The 18,240-nt window shown below is 40.5% G+C and overlaps 1 protein-coding gene across 2 annotated transcripts in view; it reads right to left on the minus strand.

The window, feature by feature from the left end:
• Positions 1 to 18,240, minus strand: part of GADL1 (glutamate decarboxylase like 1) — a 166,438-nt gene that overhangs the window by 59,491 nt on the left and 88,707 nt on the right. For both annotated transcript variants that reach the window (XM_027040854.2, XM_053221555.1), the window contains 2 exons: positions 13,817 to 14,016; positions 2,890 to 2,941 (listed from right to left, as the gene is read on the minus strand). In XM_027040854.2, coding sequence (XP_026896655.1) covers positions 2,890 to 2,941; positions 13,817 to 14,016 — 252 coding nt within the window. The remainder of the gene's footprint in view (positions 1 to 2,889; positions 2,942 to 13,816; positions 14,017 to 18,240) is intronic.

Genomic DNA, 18,240 nt, shown 5'->3' on the forward strand with positions numbered 1-18,240 from the left:
ACTTTCCATAGGCACCAGAGCTCCCACAACCAGAGAAATAGAGAAGGCAGTTCAAAATTGTAAAAATAAAGAGTAAAACTCAACCTCAAGGAAGTAAAGAAGGCAAGTTAAACTCAAGAATATTTTTTAAAAAAAAGTGACTCAGACTCAACCCCCAACCAATCCTATAGCTGTTTTGCGCCTATGTGCTTATATACGCATCTCTCAAAAATATAGATGTTTTCTCATGTAATCATGCCATTATCACACCTAGCAAAATTATTGATAATTCTTTGGTATTATCCAATAGCCAGTTCATATTAGAAGCTTCCCAACTGTTTGAAACTTTACTTTTTACAAGTGTTCAAACTAGGCAACAGCTCCCTCTGCTGCATGTGGTTATCAGGCCTCTTCTGTCTCTTTGAACCTGAGGTGATCATCGCTACCTTCTCCTGTATTTTCCTTCACCCCACTAACCTGTTGAGGAAACCAGGACAGCTGCCCTGTAGAATATCCCACATTCCAAATTTGCCTTTTTGCTTCTTTCAAGTATCCCCAGAAAGCCATTTAAATATGGATTCTCTTGCTGTCTTTGCAAGTTCTTTCATATCCCATTTTTCAGGAACTTTGAACTCTTGCGGATAGTGGCGGAAGCCACAGTCAGGAGTCACTGGAGCAGTGTTTCTGCAGCTTATTGGGAGGGCCATCATCATACCTCACCTCTGCTACTGCAACAGCGTCCCAACTTGCCTCGTTCATCCTTTCCTTGGCTTTCCTTCACCCTCTCCCACCCCATTCCTCTCTTCCCAAGGCATCCAGCACCATCTTTTAAAATGAATTCAGACTCCTGTCTGCTTAAAACTTCTCTGACGATTACACTTGGAATAAAAGCCAGAGGTCTTACCAGGCCCTACCTGACTCTACCTGATCTGGTCTCTGCCCACCTCTCCAACTGTATCACCTCCTACACCCCTCTTTCTTAATGTGCCTTCTTCTGGTTCCTTAAACACTTCGAACTCCTTGTAGCATTAAGCCTTTGAAGTTGTTTATTGATTCTACCTAGAATGATTTTCACTCAGACAGCTAGCTGCATGGCATGCTGTTTACCATCAATCAGGTCTCAGGTAGAAGATGACCTCAGAGGGCCCTACCTGCATGACCCAAACGAAACAAGCCACCCCCCACCGACATCCTCATTCCAGCATTCCACCCTCCTTAAAAAAAAAAAAAAACAAGTTACTTAACATACAGCATAGTCTTGGCTTCAGGAGTAGGACCCAGTGATTCATCTCTTACATATGACACCCAGTGCTCATCCCAACAAGTGCCCTCCTTAATGCCCATCATCCACTGAACCCATCCTTCCACCCACCTCCCCTCCAGCAGCCCTCAGTTTGTTCTCTGTAGTTATGAGTCTCTTATGGTTTGCCTCCCTCTCTGTTTTTCTCTTTTTTTTCCTTCCCTTCCCCTGTGTTCATCTGTTGAGTTTCTCAAATTCCACGCATGAGTGAAATCATGCGATATCTATCTTTCTCTGACTTATTTTCCTTAACATAATACTCTCTGTACATTGTTGCAAATGGCAAGATTTCATTCTTTTTCATTACTGGGTAGTATTCCATTATACAAACACATACACACGCGTGTGTGTGTGTGTGTGTGTATGTGTATACATATATACCAAATCTTCTTTATCCATTCATCAGTCAATGAACACTTGGGCTTCTTCCATAATTTGGCTATTGTTGGTAACACTGCTATAAACACTGGGGAGCATGTGCCCCTTTGAATCAGTATTTTTGTATCCTTTGGATAAATTCCTAGTAGTGCAATTGCTGGGTCATAGATAGTTCTATTTTTAATGTTTTGAGGAACCTCCATACTGTTTTTCAGAGTGGCTGAACCAGTTTGCATTCCCACCAACAGTGTAAAATGGTTTCCCTTTCTCAGCAATCCTCACCAACATCTGTTTCTATTACAGAACTTGCTACATCTGTAACTGTTTATTTGTATACTGGATTATCTTTCATGAACCTGCTTTATTGTTTTCTTAAGAGGCCTCACTACCTGATGCTTGTTAGGTATTAATTTGCTTGTTTATCGGCTGTCATTTACCATTTTGAGTATAAATACTCCCAGAGAGAGGGATTTCCCGGTTTTATCCTCCCATGCCTAGAACTGTGCCTAGCACATAGTAATTGCTCAAGGAATCTTGCTGAATAAATGAATGCCAATGGCAGCCAGATTGCTTACATATAATATAGGTTCCTAGGCTGTAATCTCTAGGGGATTTTTACATTAGGTTAAAATTGCTATATAATACGTGCTATTAGAAGATCTGAGTGAATTTTATACTTCCTATTTCTTAAAAATCAGAATTAAATAACACTCTTCATATTTTCTAACCATATGTTTTAGGAAAAAAACAATATTCTCTACTTTTGCAACCACTTTACTTCTTATATATAGCAAGCAGTCCAACACAAAATGACTTATTTTCCCATTGCTCCAAAGCTAATATGCTTTCCTTATTTTATAAAAAGACAAAACTAAATGCATTATTGTACATTCACTTAATTGATTTTTCACATGCAGGCACCACTACAGCACAGTTGAATATTCACAGTACAATCATCATGCAATTTATATATTTATTCAGTATTATCCTTGGTAATTATTATTGAGCACTTTAATTTTCAATACTTAAAGGCAAGTGTGCTCTTTGTGAATCTAACAAAGGAAAAATACTCACTAATAGAGTAAATTAACATAATGGACTCCATGAATTAAGCTAATGACTTGTTTCTAAGTCTGCAACACAAAAACCAGTGAAATATAACAGATTAGAAAATTACCACCTTCATCACTGTTGACTGACAAAATCACGAGCACAATTCCGTAATCACTTACTTCCAGCAGTAGCTTGAATCCTTCTCTTTTCTTGATTTCTTCTACAAGGTATCTAAAAATGAAAGTCACGATAATATTTATAATTTGGAATCTAAAAACTCCATGAACACAACTGACACACACACACACACACACTGCTATTTCTGATGCAGAGACAAGGCTTAGAAATAAGGAAAGGCATAGGGATAGGAATAGACACGGATTTAAACACATATTCCTGAACCTACTGCAGGCCTCTGGGGCCCGAGCAAAAAAGTACATCTTTTTAATAAGGTGATATCTATCTCACATGTCAGCATCAGACTTTTACCCCACTATGAAAACCACCTACAGTATATCGGAGATACATCTCTGACCACGTGAGTTACACATTTATATTCTAGATGGGGATTTAGTATAGGTACTTAAATTACCCAGCTGGCTTTTGGTGCGTAATCCCACCTATAAGCTCATTTAAAATTAAGGAAACTCAACATTACCTTTTCCAAGGCCAGAACCGAGGAAAGGAGAGGTGATCATTAGTATCATGTTAAAAGTTAGTGGGCTGCAGCCACTGATAGAATGTCCATGAAGTCATCTCAAATGTTAGGGAAAAGAGAACTATCAGACCATAAGCAAAGGGCACAGATACATGAGATATGGAGTATGACCGAGAAAAGACAAAAACGTCTTTGAGTAAATCCACACAGACACCTCTCCCCCTGGGCTTGGCTACTGTCAATAAAAAGGGGAACATTTTGAAATAATTGGCCTTAAAAATTAGTGATTTGATTATAAGTCTGGAAAAGTTTATAACCCTTGTCCCAGTATTTCAAATTTGGGGGTAAAGTGTAAGGAATGACAAAAATGTACTTGCCAGAATATTTATTGTGATTTTATATGTAATAGCAAAAGAAAGGCGGAAAGAAAGAAGCAAACAAACAAACAAGAACACGACACCCAGCAATGAGGACTGGCTTTGAAACTTACGGTCCACGCATCATAGGGAATTATACGGTACAATTGTATGGAATATGAGCATGTAGCTAAACTAAACTACACATATTCAACTAATACTTGAGGACAACAAAAATGTTTTTCTTGGGTCTAAATCTCAAAAAAACTGAAATAACACAATTTACTTTTCAAATCTCAAAGGCTGTTGTAAAAAAGTTAAAATCATACACATGTTAATTTTGTCTAAATCTACATGTACGTGTGTGTGTGTGTATTTAATACAAAATAACCAGAAACAAGAGTAATATCCAGAAATTGGGAAACGGTCAAATAAAATGTATTATAGCAATACAATAGAACATGATGCAGCCATTAAAAAGAATAGATTATATCTACTTTAATTAAACCACAGGGATGTTTATGATGTATTAGCAAGAGATAAAAGTAAGGTACTGAGAAATACGGATAACACAATTTTGCTTTTTAAGAAATTGTAAAAAGAACGCAAAAGTAATTCCTATCCACATGCATGTGTGCGCGCGCACACACGCACGCACACACACACACACACACGCGCGCGTTTTTAACAGAGTAAAGAAAGAAAGGGTACACCATATATTGTTAGTATTTACCCGAGGAAGGAACAAACAGGATGCAATGGGGAAGAGAGAGATTAGTAGCTCTCTTTTTATATTTCTTTGCAAAGTTTCTTGGATGTGGTTACTTGTAAAATTCTTAAAAGGGAACTTAACAAAAATGTAAAGTACAAAACGTATAGACAGACACATGCAATCTCTATCTACATAAGAAAAGCTTCTGAACCATACTTTTTGCAGCTCCTCAGACAAACGTTTATAGGCAATATGTGAACTCTGAAGCAATGCCACACTTCACCCTGAGGAAGCCCACACTAATTCTGGACACCTCAAAGCTAGGGAAAAACTTTGCATCTCTAGAAATCCCGGGATGGACTCTCCAAGATTCTAGTTGTGCAGATCATCAATTTTGTGACTTTTGGCAAATCCTTTAGCCTCCCCAAGCCTGCCTCAGTGTCCTCCTCTATATAATGGAGGTGTGGAACTAGGGGGACAAAATCCTTCCCTAACACATGATGACTATAAGAAACTTACACAAAAGTCTCCATTTAAGCTATGTCTGTCAAACAGGCTACAGCTGCTCTCAAGAGAAAGGCATCCTAAAACAGACCGGGATCATTTCAGTTACAACTCTGCTTTTTGCTAACCGTGGGGACCCAGACTTTGTGTCAGGGTTAGCGTCCCCAATGCAGCTGCTCTCAGAGCCCGGAAAGCCCAGGGTAACATTCTAACTGAGTGGAGAGTGCAGGTGATTCGGGTGAAGAGTTGCTATTATGAACATCAACAAAGGCTCACGCTGGAGTCCCCCAACTATGCTCCATGCCAAACCGGGTAAATACGTCTCCCACATAAAAGAGTTCAATTGCCAAATAAACGTGAGTAATGCTGGGCATGCCAGTTAGATTACTTTTGTCTACAATTAGAAGGGGACTTGGCTTAATTCATAAAGACATTTATCGGGCTGGTTGGATGGTTCAATACTGGCATCAAAAACCAGGCGTTTTGATGTGAGACAGGAAACCATCAAAACCTTAGAGGAGAAAGCAGGAAAAGACCTCTCTGACCTCAGCCGTAGCAATCTCTTACTCGACACATCCCCAAAGGCAAGGGAATTAAAAGCAAAAGTGAATTACTGGGAACTTATGAAGATAAAAAGCTTCTGCACAGCAAAGGAAACAACCAATAAAACTAAAAGGCAACCAATGGAATGGGAAAAGATATTTGCAAATGACATATCGGACAGAGGGCTAGTATCCAAAATCTATAAAGAGCTCACCAAACTCCACACCCGAAAAACAAATAACCCAGTGAAGAAATGGGCAGAAAACATGAATAGACACTTCTCTAAAGAAGACATCCGGATGGCCAACAGGCACATGAAAAGATGTTCAACATCGCTCCTTATCAGGGAAATACAAATCAAAACCACACTCAGATATCACCTCACGCCAGTCAGAGTGGCCAAAATGAACAACTCAGGAGACTATAGATGCTGGAGAGGATGTGGAGAAATGGGAACCCTCTTGCACTGTTGGTGGGAATGCAAATTGGTGCAGCCTCTCTGGAAAGCAGTGTGGAGGTTCCTCAGAAAATTAAAAATAGACCTACCCTATGACCCAGCAATAGCACTGCTAGGAATTTATCCAAGGGATACAGGAGTACTGATGCATAGGGGGCACTTGTACCCCAATGTTTATAGCAGCACTCTCAACAATAGCCAAATGATGGAAAGAGCCTAAATGTCCATCAACTGAGGAATGGATAAAGAAATTGTGGTTTATATACACAATGGAATACTACGTGGCAATGAGAAAAAATGAAATATGGCCTTTTGTAGCAACGTGGATGGAACTGGAGAGTGTGATGCTGAGTGAAATAAGCCATACAGAGAAAGACAGATACCATATGGTTTCACTCTTATGTGGATCCTGAGAAACTTAACAGAAACCCATGGGGGAGGGGAAGGAAAAAAAAAAGAGGTTAGAGTGGGAGAGAGCCAAAGCATAAGAGACTGTTAAAAACTGAGAACAAACTGAGGGTTGATGGGGGGTGGGAGGGAGGGGAGGGTGGGTGATGGGTATTGAGGAGGGCACCTTTTGGGATGAGCACTGGGTGTTGTACGGCAACCAATTTGACAATAAATTTCATATATTAAAAAAAACAAAAACAAAAACAGGCGTTTTGTATCGTTTCTATCATTCAGCCCGCCACGCTCAGAGTGCTGATTGTCTCATGTACACAAGACGTGTGCCACACTCCACACGTCACATCCTTGTACAATGGTGTCCAAGAGGGAAGAGAGGAGACTGGAGCAAAAGCATTTTCTCTTCATTTCTGTCTATTTAGCTAACACTATTTCCCCCAGGAGCCTTCAAAGAATTCTTCCTATATCTTCTTGACTGAGGCGGAGTCCTATATTTACCCCGAAACTAACTACAGGAAGTGGAGATTGGGTTAGACCGATGTTCCCAGCAAGACTATTGCTACCTAAATAAAATCAAGGTTCTGTTAGCAAGAAAGAAAAAGGGAGACTGGCTGTTGGGTGAACAATGAACAGTGTCTGCATGTTAAAAATGTTAAAAGTCAAGCTAAAAAATGTTTCTATATTACAGGTCCCCTCAGAGTCTTTAATGCGCTAATGAACACTGAATCTCCAAGAGAGGAGTTAGCATTTCCCAAACATATTTGACCATGAAAACGTTTTTTGGAAGAACATTTATTAAAATCTTCTGGAAGTCTATTATTCCACCGAGTACAGTTTCAGAAATGCTAGTTTAGAAGTGCCTCATCTATAGGGTACTCTATCCTCTTCTTAAATAAATACTTAAATTAAATGGGTTTTTGGGAGGGAATCCAAATAAGGTTTGAGTCACTTCTGCCTACATTCATAGGGATGATTTGTTCCTCACAATTTCTCTTTTCAATACATGGAAACAGACTAAAGATAAAATACATTTCAAAAAAAAAAAACACAAACCTAGTCTTATCTGATGCAAACCAGAAAAAAGCTGTACATTGAGTTTGGGGACATAATGCAGGAACCATAAACCCCTTCCACCAAAAGGAATCTGGGTAAATGGATTCAAAAAACAACAATAGCTTATAAAAACTCATCACTGTGCTTCCTACTAATCTTAACAAAAAAAAAAAAAAAAGAGAGAGAAGGGACGGGAAAAACACACACACACACACACACACACCAGCAAGAATTTTCACCAATCCTACTGGGTAAAAAAAAACTCACTGTATTAATATTCTGGCTTGATTCTGAAGCATCCATTAATGATGTTCTTGTTCCCAAACACTTCCCTTACAAATATGCTTACAAAAATGCTTCCGACATTTGAAGGCCCTCAATTCTCTGATTTGTTCAATAAGTCTGTCTGATATTTTTGCATTGAACTTGTCCTTTTGCAGGACATTCTTTCCAGAAACAGCCTTTCCAGTCTCTTTCTCAGCTACTCAGTCTCCCTGGAACACTCTGGACCAACTTTCTCTCCCAGTCTCACCTCCTCATTTGAAATTTTTTTTTTCCGATGCACCGAGTTTCCCAGAACTCCCGAGAGGTTCCCCATCTGCTCTCTATATGCTCTGCATATATTAGAACATATTGCATGGCTTGTGTGATTCATCACAGACACCTACATACATGCTACGTTCTACTGCAATTGTGATTTTTAAAAAAATTACCAATATAAAGAAAAAGATGAAAACACTGGCCCTTCTATAGCCTTGTAGACTGTCACCCTCTCATCACCTAGAGAAATACACCAGAACAGAGGTGCCATTGTGTAACTGCTCACCTTTTCCATACTGAAAACAATAAATCCCTCAGTATTCATGCAAGTCAGTGAAATGAATGCCATTTGAGAGATTACAGAGATTGTGTGTCAAGGGAATAGATAAATGATACACTGGAGATCTAACAAAGGAGCCGAATGGGAATTCTTGGGCTGTTTGTTGTTGTTGAAAAGATTTACGCACATGACTTTTCTAGACTCGCTTTAAAAATTACCTCTTACTGAATATCCATTTAAACTGAGGGCCTTAACAAAGGCCTGGAAGGTGCCCTCAGCAACGGGTAGCCCTGGGTATTGTGAAACATTTTCAGCTCTTCTAGGCAAATATCAGGGATGCACAGTCACCTGCCTTGTGCCTGAGGTGGTGATTTTAAACCTCAGCCCTCTGGGTCTCAGTGAGGCCTAATAATCGCACATTACTGTAGGTTCCCAATGTCACTGCTTTTCAAACAATCCAAGGAGAAAGCAGGTTTTTAGTCATTAGTATTTCTTGAGATAAGAGTTCTCTTGTCAACTGGAATGACAAGGGTCAAATGGAAATTAGGAAAGGCCTTAGAAATCTTCCAGGCGCTAATTTTTCCCTTTTTCCCACATTCTGACAACTCATTAAGTAAGAATCATCGTCCTCTGGAAAATGTTTGCTCTTGCTTTCCCCAAGGGAAGCGAAAGCAAGCTATCTCATCAGGGTAATGGCAATCCATTGTTCCATCAAACTCCGGTCCTTAAATCTTGAGGTCAATATACAAATTTCAAAACTAAGCTCCATTTAGATTCAGGAACGTGGAAATATTGCTTCTATGGAGTTGAAGTAGCCCTTCCTACAACATGTCAGGGGGAAAGAGTTGCCTAGCCTTGCCAGTGTGTGAGAGACCTGACCAAGGATCTAGGGAAATGGGTATCTTGGCTACAACGGGCTACTGATAATAGGTATGCACACCAAATAGTAACACAATCCTCATCTGCAGCTTTACTTTGCTAATTCTTATCTGCTGAAGGAAATTGTACTTCTTGGAAACAAAACAATATTGTTCTGAAATTATAGAAATTATGCCAGGCTATGGCCTTCTGGACACGGGTAAGAATGGTTTTTATTAGGTAAACTCTAAAGCAAGTGGCCTAGGGTCAGTGAGCTTGACCATAAATGATGTTTTAACTCTCAAGAGTCGGTGCTTTGAACTGCTTATACTGGCTTACTTAATCGATGGTGTTCTAGGGCTAGGATGGACTGGCTGTTAAGAGCCAATTGTTAAATATTCACGAATTGTTGACAGCTCGCAATTTGACACCATGGGAATATTTACACCACGGGAACTGCCGGCATTTTAGACTTGGGCTTGTGTTTGCTCCTGCTGAGAGCCGGGTTACCGGTATACCGCTGTATGTGGGCTCAAACAGAACGGACCCCAGAACGGAGATAAAGTCCCTTCTTTCCTCAAGAGCAGAACCACAAACCAATTAGCCAATCTGAAAACAAATAAAATCATAGAAATAAAGACTTACATTGCCAACTTAATATAATTCTTCATCCTAAAGAAACTCTCCATAATTTCCTATTCACTACAAGTGACACGTCTAAAAGAACTCAGTGAAAAATTCATTAAAAATAGAAGGACTCAGTGTTTGCTCAGCATTGGGGGTAGAACAGGATGACTTTTGCCCACCCCGGGAATAGAGGGTTGGATTTATGAAGAATGTGGAATGTTAAGGCAAAAAAAGAAAAAAAAAACTATGATGAATAGCAGCATGATAGAGGAGGGATTATTTCTCAAATATTTAGATACAGGTCACAGCATCTGCAGTGATGCTCACTGAAATGTTAATTCAATTCAATTCAACTTGACAAACATTTACAAACAATAAGTGTTTGTTGAATTGAATTGAAGTGTTAACATTTATCCTCCTGTGATATTTCTCTGCAAAAATTAGAAAGTATCCTTAGACTATAAATTAAATTCCACCCTGAGCTGAATGTTAACTTTATAACAAATATGATCATCAAATATTTATATCTAGCCTTCTTTCAAGACACCTGTCAATGAATTCCTTAGCAGCTCAGATGGAATAATGCAGAGATTCTACCACAATTTAGTTGAGAAAATACAAAAACAAGAAAGGAAATAGAGCTTTCTGAACTTTTAAGTGAACAGAAACTATGAATATTTATGGTAAACGTTTTCATTTTTTTTCACCATTGGGTAGTTATCTCACTAATTCTGATAGAGGTACATTAACCCTACTTTTTTTTTAATGTTTACTTATTTTGAGAGAGAGAGAGCATGAGCAGAGGAGGGCACAGAGAGAGGGAAAGAGAGAATCCCAAGCAGGCTCCACACTGCCAGTGCAGAGCCTGATGTAGGGCTCAAACGCATGGCCATGAGATCATGACCTGAGCTGAAATCAAGAGTCAGACACTTAATCGACTGAGCCACCCAGGTGCCCCTAACCCTACTTCTAATAAAGGCATATTCTTCACCTAGTTTCAGCACATATTTTATAGAAGGAATTGACGTCTCTCCAGTGCCAAGGGAGGGCATGACCAGTGAGAGTATCACATTTCCCTGGCGACAGCAACGGATTAGGGATGGACGTTTGCCTCATTCAGATATAGAGAAAACTTCCTTTGGGATTGTTAAGAGAGGAGCACACTCTCCTTTTGACCTTGAACTTGAACTGGGGAGGACACAGATCTTACACTCCTGGCAGCCACCTTCCAACATAGGAATAAACCAACATAAAAGAGAGCAAATCTGAAAGATGGAGAATGATTAAGGTGATATTGTGTAAGCTCCTAGATAAAGTCATTCCAGAAGTCATCATTACACTAGCTCATAAGGTACATGAGATAATAAATGACCTTTCTTTCTTTATAATATCTTGAAGTATGGTTTCTGTTGCTTACCACCACCAGAGTCCTAAATGATACAATATTTATAGATTTTCAAACTACTTCTTAAACCGTAATCACTAGATTTGCTGACTTCTAACAATCTTCTGAAAGTGCCAAAGCCATCACTTTATCTGTCCTTATAACCAAGCCATTATGAAAGAGTATAAAGGAAATCTCATTTGAAATGGAGCCAGGAAGCCCTGCAGATGGGGCTCTCATGGCCTACAAACTAGACATCAATTGAAGACTTCAACAGGAAAAGGCTACCTTGCGTTTTCCAACAGGAAGAAGCCTATTTTACTACCACAGCAAATAGGAGGAAGATTTTCTCCTTGTCTAGCAACAGCCCCAGCCAATGAGAAGCCATACTACTCAGCCAATGAGAAACCATCACTTCCTGTCTCCTCCAATGGACTCATGTCCAAAGCAACCCCTCTCAACTTCCCCCTTTCCTCTATATACGCAAACTTCTCCCCTTTGTTCTCCAAACTTGCCGATGTTTTGCCATGGTTTGCATGTCCTGAATTGCAATTCCTCGGTCATTCCCAAATAGGCTATTTTTCTGGTAAAAAACTGGCTGTTTTATTTTCAAGGTCAACACCATGTAACTTTGCAGTTCTTCCTGCTAAAAGGCAGATTGTATTCCCTGACTCGCAACATTGAGTTTGGCCATGTGATTTACTTTGGCCATTGGAATGCCAGTAGAGAGGATATAAATGGAACTTTGAAGTCAGCTTGCATAATGGGGCCTTCTTGGCCTTCGGTCATCTCCATCAGATGACACTCTGAACACACTCTGATTCACCTGTTAATCCAAGGAGGCTGCAAAGCATGTAGGGAGTAGACTGAGACCCTCCACCAACCCCCACAGCCACCATAGTATGAGATAAAGCCACTCCAGCCAACCTGCAGATGTATGAGAATAAATAATTGCTCTTTGGGGGCATCTGGATCAGTCGGTTATGCCTCCGAGTCTTGATTTTGGCTCAGGCCATGACTTCATGGTTTGTGTTCAAGCCCTGCATGGGGCTCTGTGCTGATAGGGTGGAGCCCGCATGGGATTCTGTCTCCCTCTCTCTCTGTCCCTCCCCCTGTTGTTCTTTATCTCTCTCTCAAAATAAATAAAAATAAACTTGAAAAAATAATGGCTGTTTTAAGACACTGATTTTTCAGACAATTATTGCACAGAGGACCCATACAATCCCAGTATAGAAAGAGGAAACTGTTTGATGCCTGGGGGCCTCAGTCAATTAAGCATCCGACTTTGGCTCAGGTCATGATCTCACCCTTCAGGGGTTCAAGCCTCGCATAGGGGTCTGTGCTGACAGCTCGGAGCCTGGAGCCTGCTTCGGATTCTGTGTCTCCCTCTCTTTCTGCCCCTCCCTGTCTCATGCTCTGTCTCTGTGTTTCTCAAAAATAAATAAATGCTAAAAATTAAAAAAAAAAAAAAAAAGAAAGAGGGAACTGTTTTAAATCTCTAAGTGAGACTTCTGGATTTTGCATGTGAAATGTGAGCAAGAAGTATGAAGGAGAGATAATCCAAACCAGAGATCACAAACTCCAGTGCCTATAGTGGTCAAGCAGGTATAAATAACCAAAACTCATATAGCCTGTAGCTTATGCCAGGCACGTTCTAAGGGTTTAACATATGTCAATTCATTTAATCATCACAACAACTATTTGAACTACATATGACTGTTATCTCCATTTTAGTGGGGTGAACCGAGGCACAGAGAGGTTAAGAAACCTGCCCAGGTCACCTAGCTTGTAAATGGTAGACCTAGGTTTGGAGTCCAGGTTGTCTGCAAAAACACAGAAGGAAGTAGGGGGAATGTGGGTCTCTAGACAGGCATCAACATGTTCAGTGGTTTGTCACCATGTGGGACTGAGAGCATTCAGATCTTTCGAGAGAAGCCAAAAATCCAGATTTTTGACAAATCTCCCTATTTCTAAATATCTTAAGTCTTTAAATGTTTGAGTTTTTTTTTTTAACACCAAGAAGATTAAGTCTATGCAGTTGGGGCTCAACCAATCACATTTAAAACTAAATTTGGCTGTGGCCTGCCCATTTGCACCCACTGATCCAAGCTTAGCAGTAGAGTCTTGAGTGGCAAATGTCCACCACCTGTCTCTCGAGAGCTTGTCTAATGCCTTTGGAAGTGTCTTCAAAAGCTTTCTCTCTGATGTTGTGACGAGACAGGTAACCACAGCACTTCCAGATTACCTTCTTGCCTCTACTCCAGCCCCACGTTCTCACATACCTGCTGTTCAGGTCTTTCAAGTCACCATGATTTGGGCTTGGTCCTCCCTCTGCTCACACCGTTCTCCTTCCCTTTCTTCACCAGGTCTTAGTTAAATGTCACTTCCTCCAGGAAGCCTCTGCCAAAGCCCCTCAAGAACACTAGGGAAGCCACCTGAATGCTCTTGGAGCACCACATACCTCTCCTTACCGAAAAGTAGGTTCACCTTTATTTGGTCAGGTTTGTCACATAAAGGTATCTGTTACTAGGCTGGGACCCCAGAGGGCAGGGGTAGGACGGTTTTGTTCACAATTCCTAACACACAGTAGGTACTGAAAAATGGCCATTATATGAAAGAAGACATGCACAGAAGAAAGACCATGTGTAGATCTCACAAATGTCATTTCCATAGAGTCTTTTTTACAGACATGCGTGAGCGCGCGCACACACACACACACGGGCAAGTACCTAGATAAAGCAAGTGCACGATTAACTCTTTCCTCAAGGCCTAATGTTCCCAGGGCCTTCCAAGTCATCCAGAACTTGAATGCATCTGGTCTCCTGCTGCATTGGATAGACTTGTCTCCTGTGTCATAGCTGACATCATAGAATTTATCCTGCTGGAAGAGGTAAGATGCCTTGGCAGAGTAGCATTTCTTGAGAAGGTCCTTTTGAAAAAAAAAAAGGAAGAAAGGAAAAGAAAGAAAGGAAGAAAGAAAGAAAGAAAGAAAGAAAGAAAGAAAGAAAGAAAGAAGAAAGAAAAGACTGTAAGACTGTCAATTTTTAGAATACACTTTATTTCAAAAACACACACCCACAAACAAAACCTGTGTGATATTCTACTACCTTGTGCCAAAGGCATTTGTTCTCGCTCTGTGACCGCCCTGCGTGGGAAGCAGTCTATGTGTGTATTAACTTTGAGACACAGGTTACCTATTTTGTTTGGGGAAAAAAAACCCCTCAGAGCTGAGAATTGCTCAGTCCATCTTCACAATCTCACTGATGATTACGGGGAAGCTTGGCAATGACCAAGTAATCATCCTACAATAGCAAAGTGGGTCAAGTTCTCAAGATGAAAAATATCAGTTGGTAACTCACTCAAAGCTCCATACTGGGAAAAAATACCTAACATATTGTATATACTTTGTATAATATCATAGGCAAAACAAATAGGCATTTATAGCCTCTTCCTTTAAAGTCATATTCATATTGACAAGGCCAAAAGTGACAACAACCCAGGGATAAAAAACCTGATGAAGGAGCTATGGGAGAGTTCAACGGCAGCCAGCAAGTTATAACTATCACCAATATCAGCTGCAATTGCAAAGGGTTTTGGGGGGTTGGTCCTGTATGGGTTTTATTTTGCAACCAAATTCGATCTGCATTTACTGACTGGTTACTTCTCTTTAAGCAGTGGGTGACAATTTACCCCATTTACTACCATTCTAAATTCTTCGCCCTGACCTCAAATTTTTAGAGCTTAATCCTGGTTACCCTCCAAGTCCTCTGGTGTCCACAGAATCCCAGATTTCCTAACCCATCCCTTCACCATGCCCTATGCATCTCTGAGCATCTTCATTCCTACAGAATACTTAGTAAAACCCTCTGCTTCCCCAACATAGCCAAACTACTCAATGTCCTTTGACCACTAGATCATGCCTCATCTGTGTCTTTGCTCCCATCACTTGCTTGACCCTATCTCTATTTTAACATAGTATTTGACACATTCAAAAATACATTCAGTGTATCTACAAGTTCTGAAGTTTACTAACACCGAACATAGTCTTTCCTCTTTATCTAGGTCTGCCCTTCCTTTGGGTCCCATCTCAAGTTATGCTTTCCCTTCAGCTTCTTTTCTGCCCATCCCATTGGACTCACTTCTTCCTTTTATGTTTGGCTCTGGTTGCTGGCTTTGCTCCTGCGGTGCCCCTACTCAATATGCAGTCTGCATGTATTCTCTCCTTGTGTGGCCAAGCACGTTCTAGAGGGAAGGAATCATTTCCTATTCATGCCCACATCCACAGAGTTTAACACTGTATTGGGCATAGAAGACCCTCCCTAAGCAATTAGGGTGATGATGCCCCTCCCCATATTCCATATTTCCCTCACATTCCCCTGACACGTAGTATAAACAGAATAAACCCAGATACATGAACTTCTCACTTGGCAGGTACATCTTCTAAATCTTAATAATACAAAAGGATCAATACTGTACAGGAAGCTACACAGAAACACCCCACTGGTCCTAGAAATGATCTCTTCTGAACAGAGAGTGTATTCATTTGACTAATCAACTTGGTACATTCCAAACAAAACCATGCATTTCCATGTTACAATGGTAACGTTGTATTGTGTGGCCACTGATCTGGATATAGGTGTTCCATTACCAGAAACCATGATTTTATGGTATGTAAAAAATTCTAGACCAACTATAATCAAGAACTCCAAAATTCCCACTCAACCAAAATTGTTGTTATTATCCAAAATAAACAACATAAAATAATAACTAAAAGAATACTAGGACGTCTTCAGTGTCGCTCTGGTGGATACTGTTGGGAGACACAGAAGAAGAACAGATTGCTCTGATCTGAACATTAAGGTATAAAGGGCCCCTTGCTTTTTATTCTTTACTTTAATTTTCTCAGCAATCCTCAGCTTTGATCACAGCCCTTACCACTGTATCTCCCTACCCTCAAAGGTCAGAAAATTTGATTGTTGTTTCCATAGCAACTGCAGCCTGACCATATATTCTAACATTAAAAGGCCACTGCATACATTTTAAGGACAAAGCATGCACACACACTCTTGTACTTACATCATGACTATAAATTTGCTTTTATCAACCATGAAAGACTCCAAGAAATCCCCCAAGCAAATCAACTTTGGACATGTCTTGGGCAAGTTTCAGTGCCTAACACTGGTGACTGGAAGGGAGAGGAAGCCCATCCATTATCAGGAGACAAATTGCATCATCATAGGCAAATGGAGAAGAGAAGAGCCAAAAACATCATACACCAGAATGAGTGATTGTCCTACAGCCATGACACCATTAATTTCATTGCACTGAAAAATCCTCCTGCCCTGGGAAGGTTTCATAAAGAACTGGAGGCTTGGGATTTCCTTTATCGAAAATAAATGAAAACTTTCACCACGAAGTTCCTGCTTTGCATTTTAGTTTATATCCTTGTGTTACAATGGATGCGATGTGTTTAGTTTTAAGATACACATCTACTAAGGCAAGGTGTTTCAGATCTCCAGAGAAAAGAACGTTTTGGAACAAGTAGAGTAAAAGTTAGTGTTTTTGAAAACACTTAATTAGTCATTATTGTGCTATCAAAGAGAAGCACCCTGTTTATCTTGCTCATCTTTATAATCTTAACACTAGCAGGACAATAAATACTAGTTCTATGACTTCCCGAGACACAGAGGCAATGAGAATACCAATTGCTTTATATTGTGATATCATCTCAAACAGTTCTCAGGAATTAGTAGATATTGTACTAGCACTCACACAGTGGTAGGTACAAGAAATGCAAGCAAAGTAGCTTAAGCAAAAAGGAGAATTTTTTATAGGCTCATATATTTAAAACTCCAGGCACATATAATCTTCAGGCACAGGTGGATCCAGGATCAAATCTGGAATCTGTCTTTCTCTTCTTATTCTCTTTTGTACTGTTCTCACTCCCTGGCAGAAAGCTGGGAGGAAGCCTGGGAATGGGGGCTTCCAGTAGGACCTGTGAGTGCCCAGGGAGGCTCTGTTGGGAGAGAATGGAGAAGAGACAGCCTCTGCTGGTGATGCCCCTAAAGCAGAGAGGGACTGCTGCCCTCCCCCCCCCAATCTCAATCTCTTGTCTGAACATCCTGTTGCCCAAACTTAACAGGAAGCCAATTGGCGAGGGAGCCTGGGAAATGTGATTTGTAGGAGGCACGCCCCTTTCAGAGCAAAGCAGAAGAAGGCTGAAGAATGAATTATACAGTAAAGAGAAACAAGCAAATGACAAGCATGCTGCGTGAGTACAGAAACCACATCTTGCCTTTTCACTGTACAGAACCTAGTACGTAATAGTACTGACCAGAGCCAGCATTAATGGGGTTCTTACTATGGGTCAGCCACTGGATATGCATGAACTCATTGATGTCTCAGAACAGTCCAATGATGTAAGTTCTATTATTTTTGTCCATGCCATGTACCTGTGACAAAACTCTAACGTGACGAGGTTCAGTTAATTACCTAAGATCATATAGCTACCAGGTAGGGAGGCTGGATGTCAAACCAAGACTGCTGGGATTAAGGGCCTGAACACTGCATCCATTACACTCTAGCCTTTCTACAGTGGGCCCTTAAATACATATGCAAGAGAGTGCCCCATAAATGTTCATTGAAAGTCCTGAAAGAGGGCACCCGAGTGATCCAGTCAGTTAAGCATCCGACTCTTGATATTGGCTCAGATCGTGATCTCATGGTGTGGGGTAGAGCCCCGCCCTGGGCTCCATGCTGAGTGTGGAGGCTGCTAGGATTCTCTCTCTCCCTCTGTCCCTCCCCGGTTTGTGCTCTCTCTCGCTCTCTCAAAATAAACAAACTAAAAACAAAAGTCCTGAAGAGGCTGGTGAAAAGGAAAATGGCCCATCGAGAACACACGGAAATGGAGATCAAAACAACTATAATCCCATTGCAGACCCTTGCTTTTTTCCCATAAATATGACTTCTGTCTTACTAATGGTGGTGTTAGTCTATAAAGCATTCTGGTGTTCATCTAAATACTTGTGACGCTGGTGATGTTTAAGGGCATCACTACAAATACATAATGAATCGACACATTTTTCTTGTTGAGCTGAGTCAAGCCATTTTTTATTTCCACAGGCTAGATCAAATGCTGTTGTCTCTTTCCCAG

Source organism: Acinonyx jubatus, chromosome C2 (genome assembly GCF_027475565.1).
Source record: "Acinonyx jubatus isolate Ajub_Pintada_27869175 chromosome C2, VMU_Ajub_asm_v1.0, whole genome shotgun sequence".
Lineage (NCBI taxonomy): Eukaryota > Metazoa > Chordata > Mammalia > Carnivora > Felidae > Acinonyx > Acinonyx jubatus.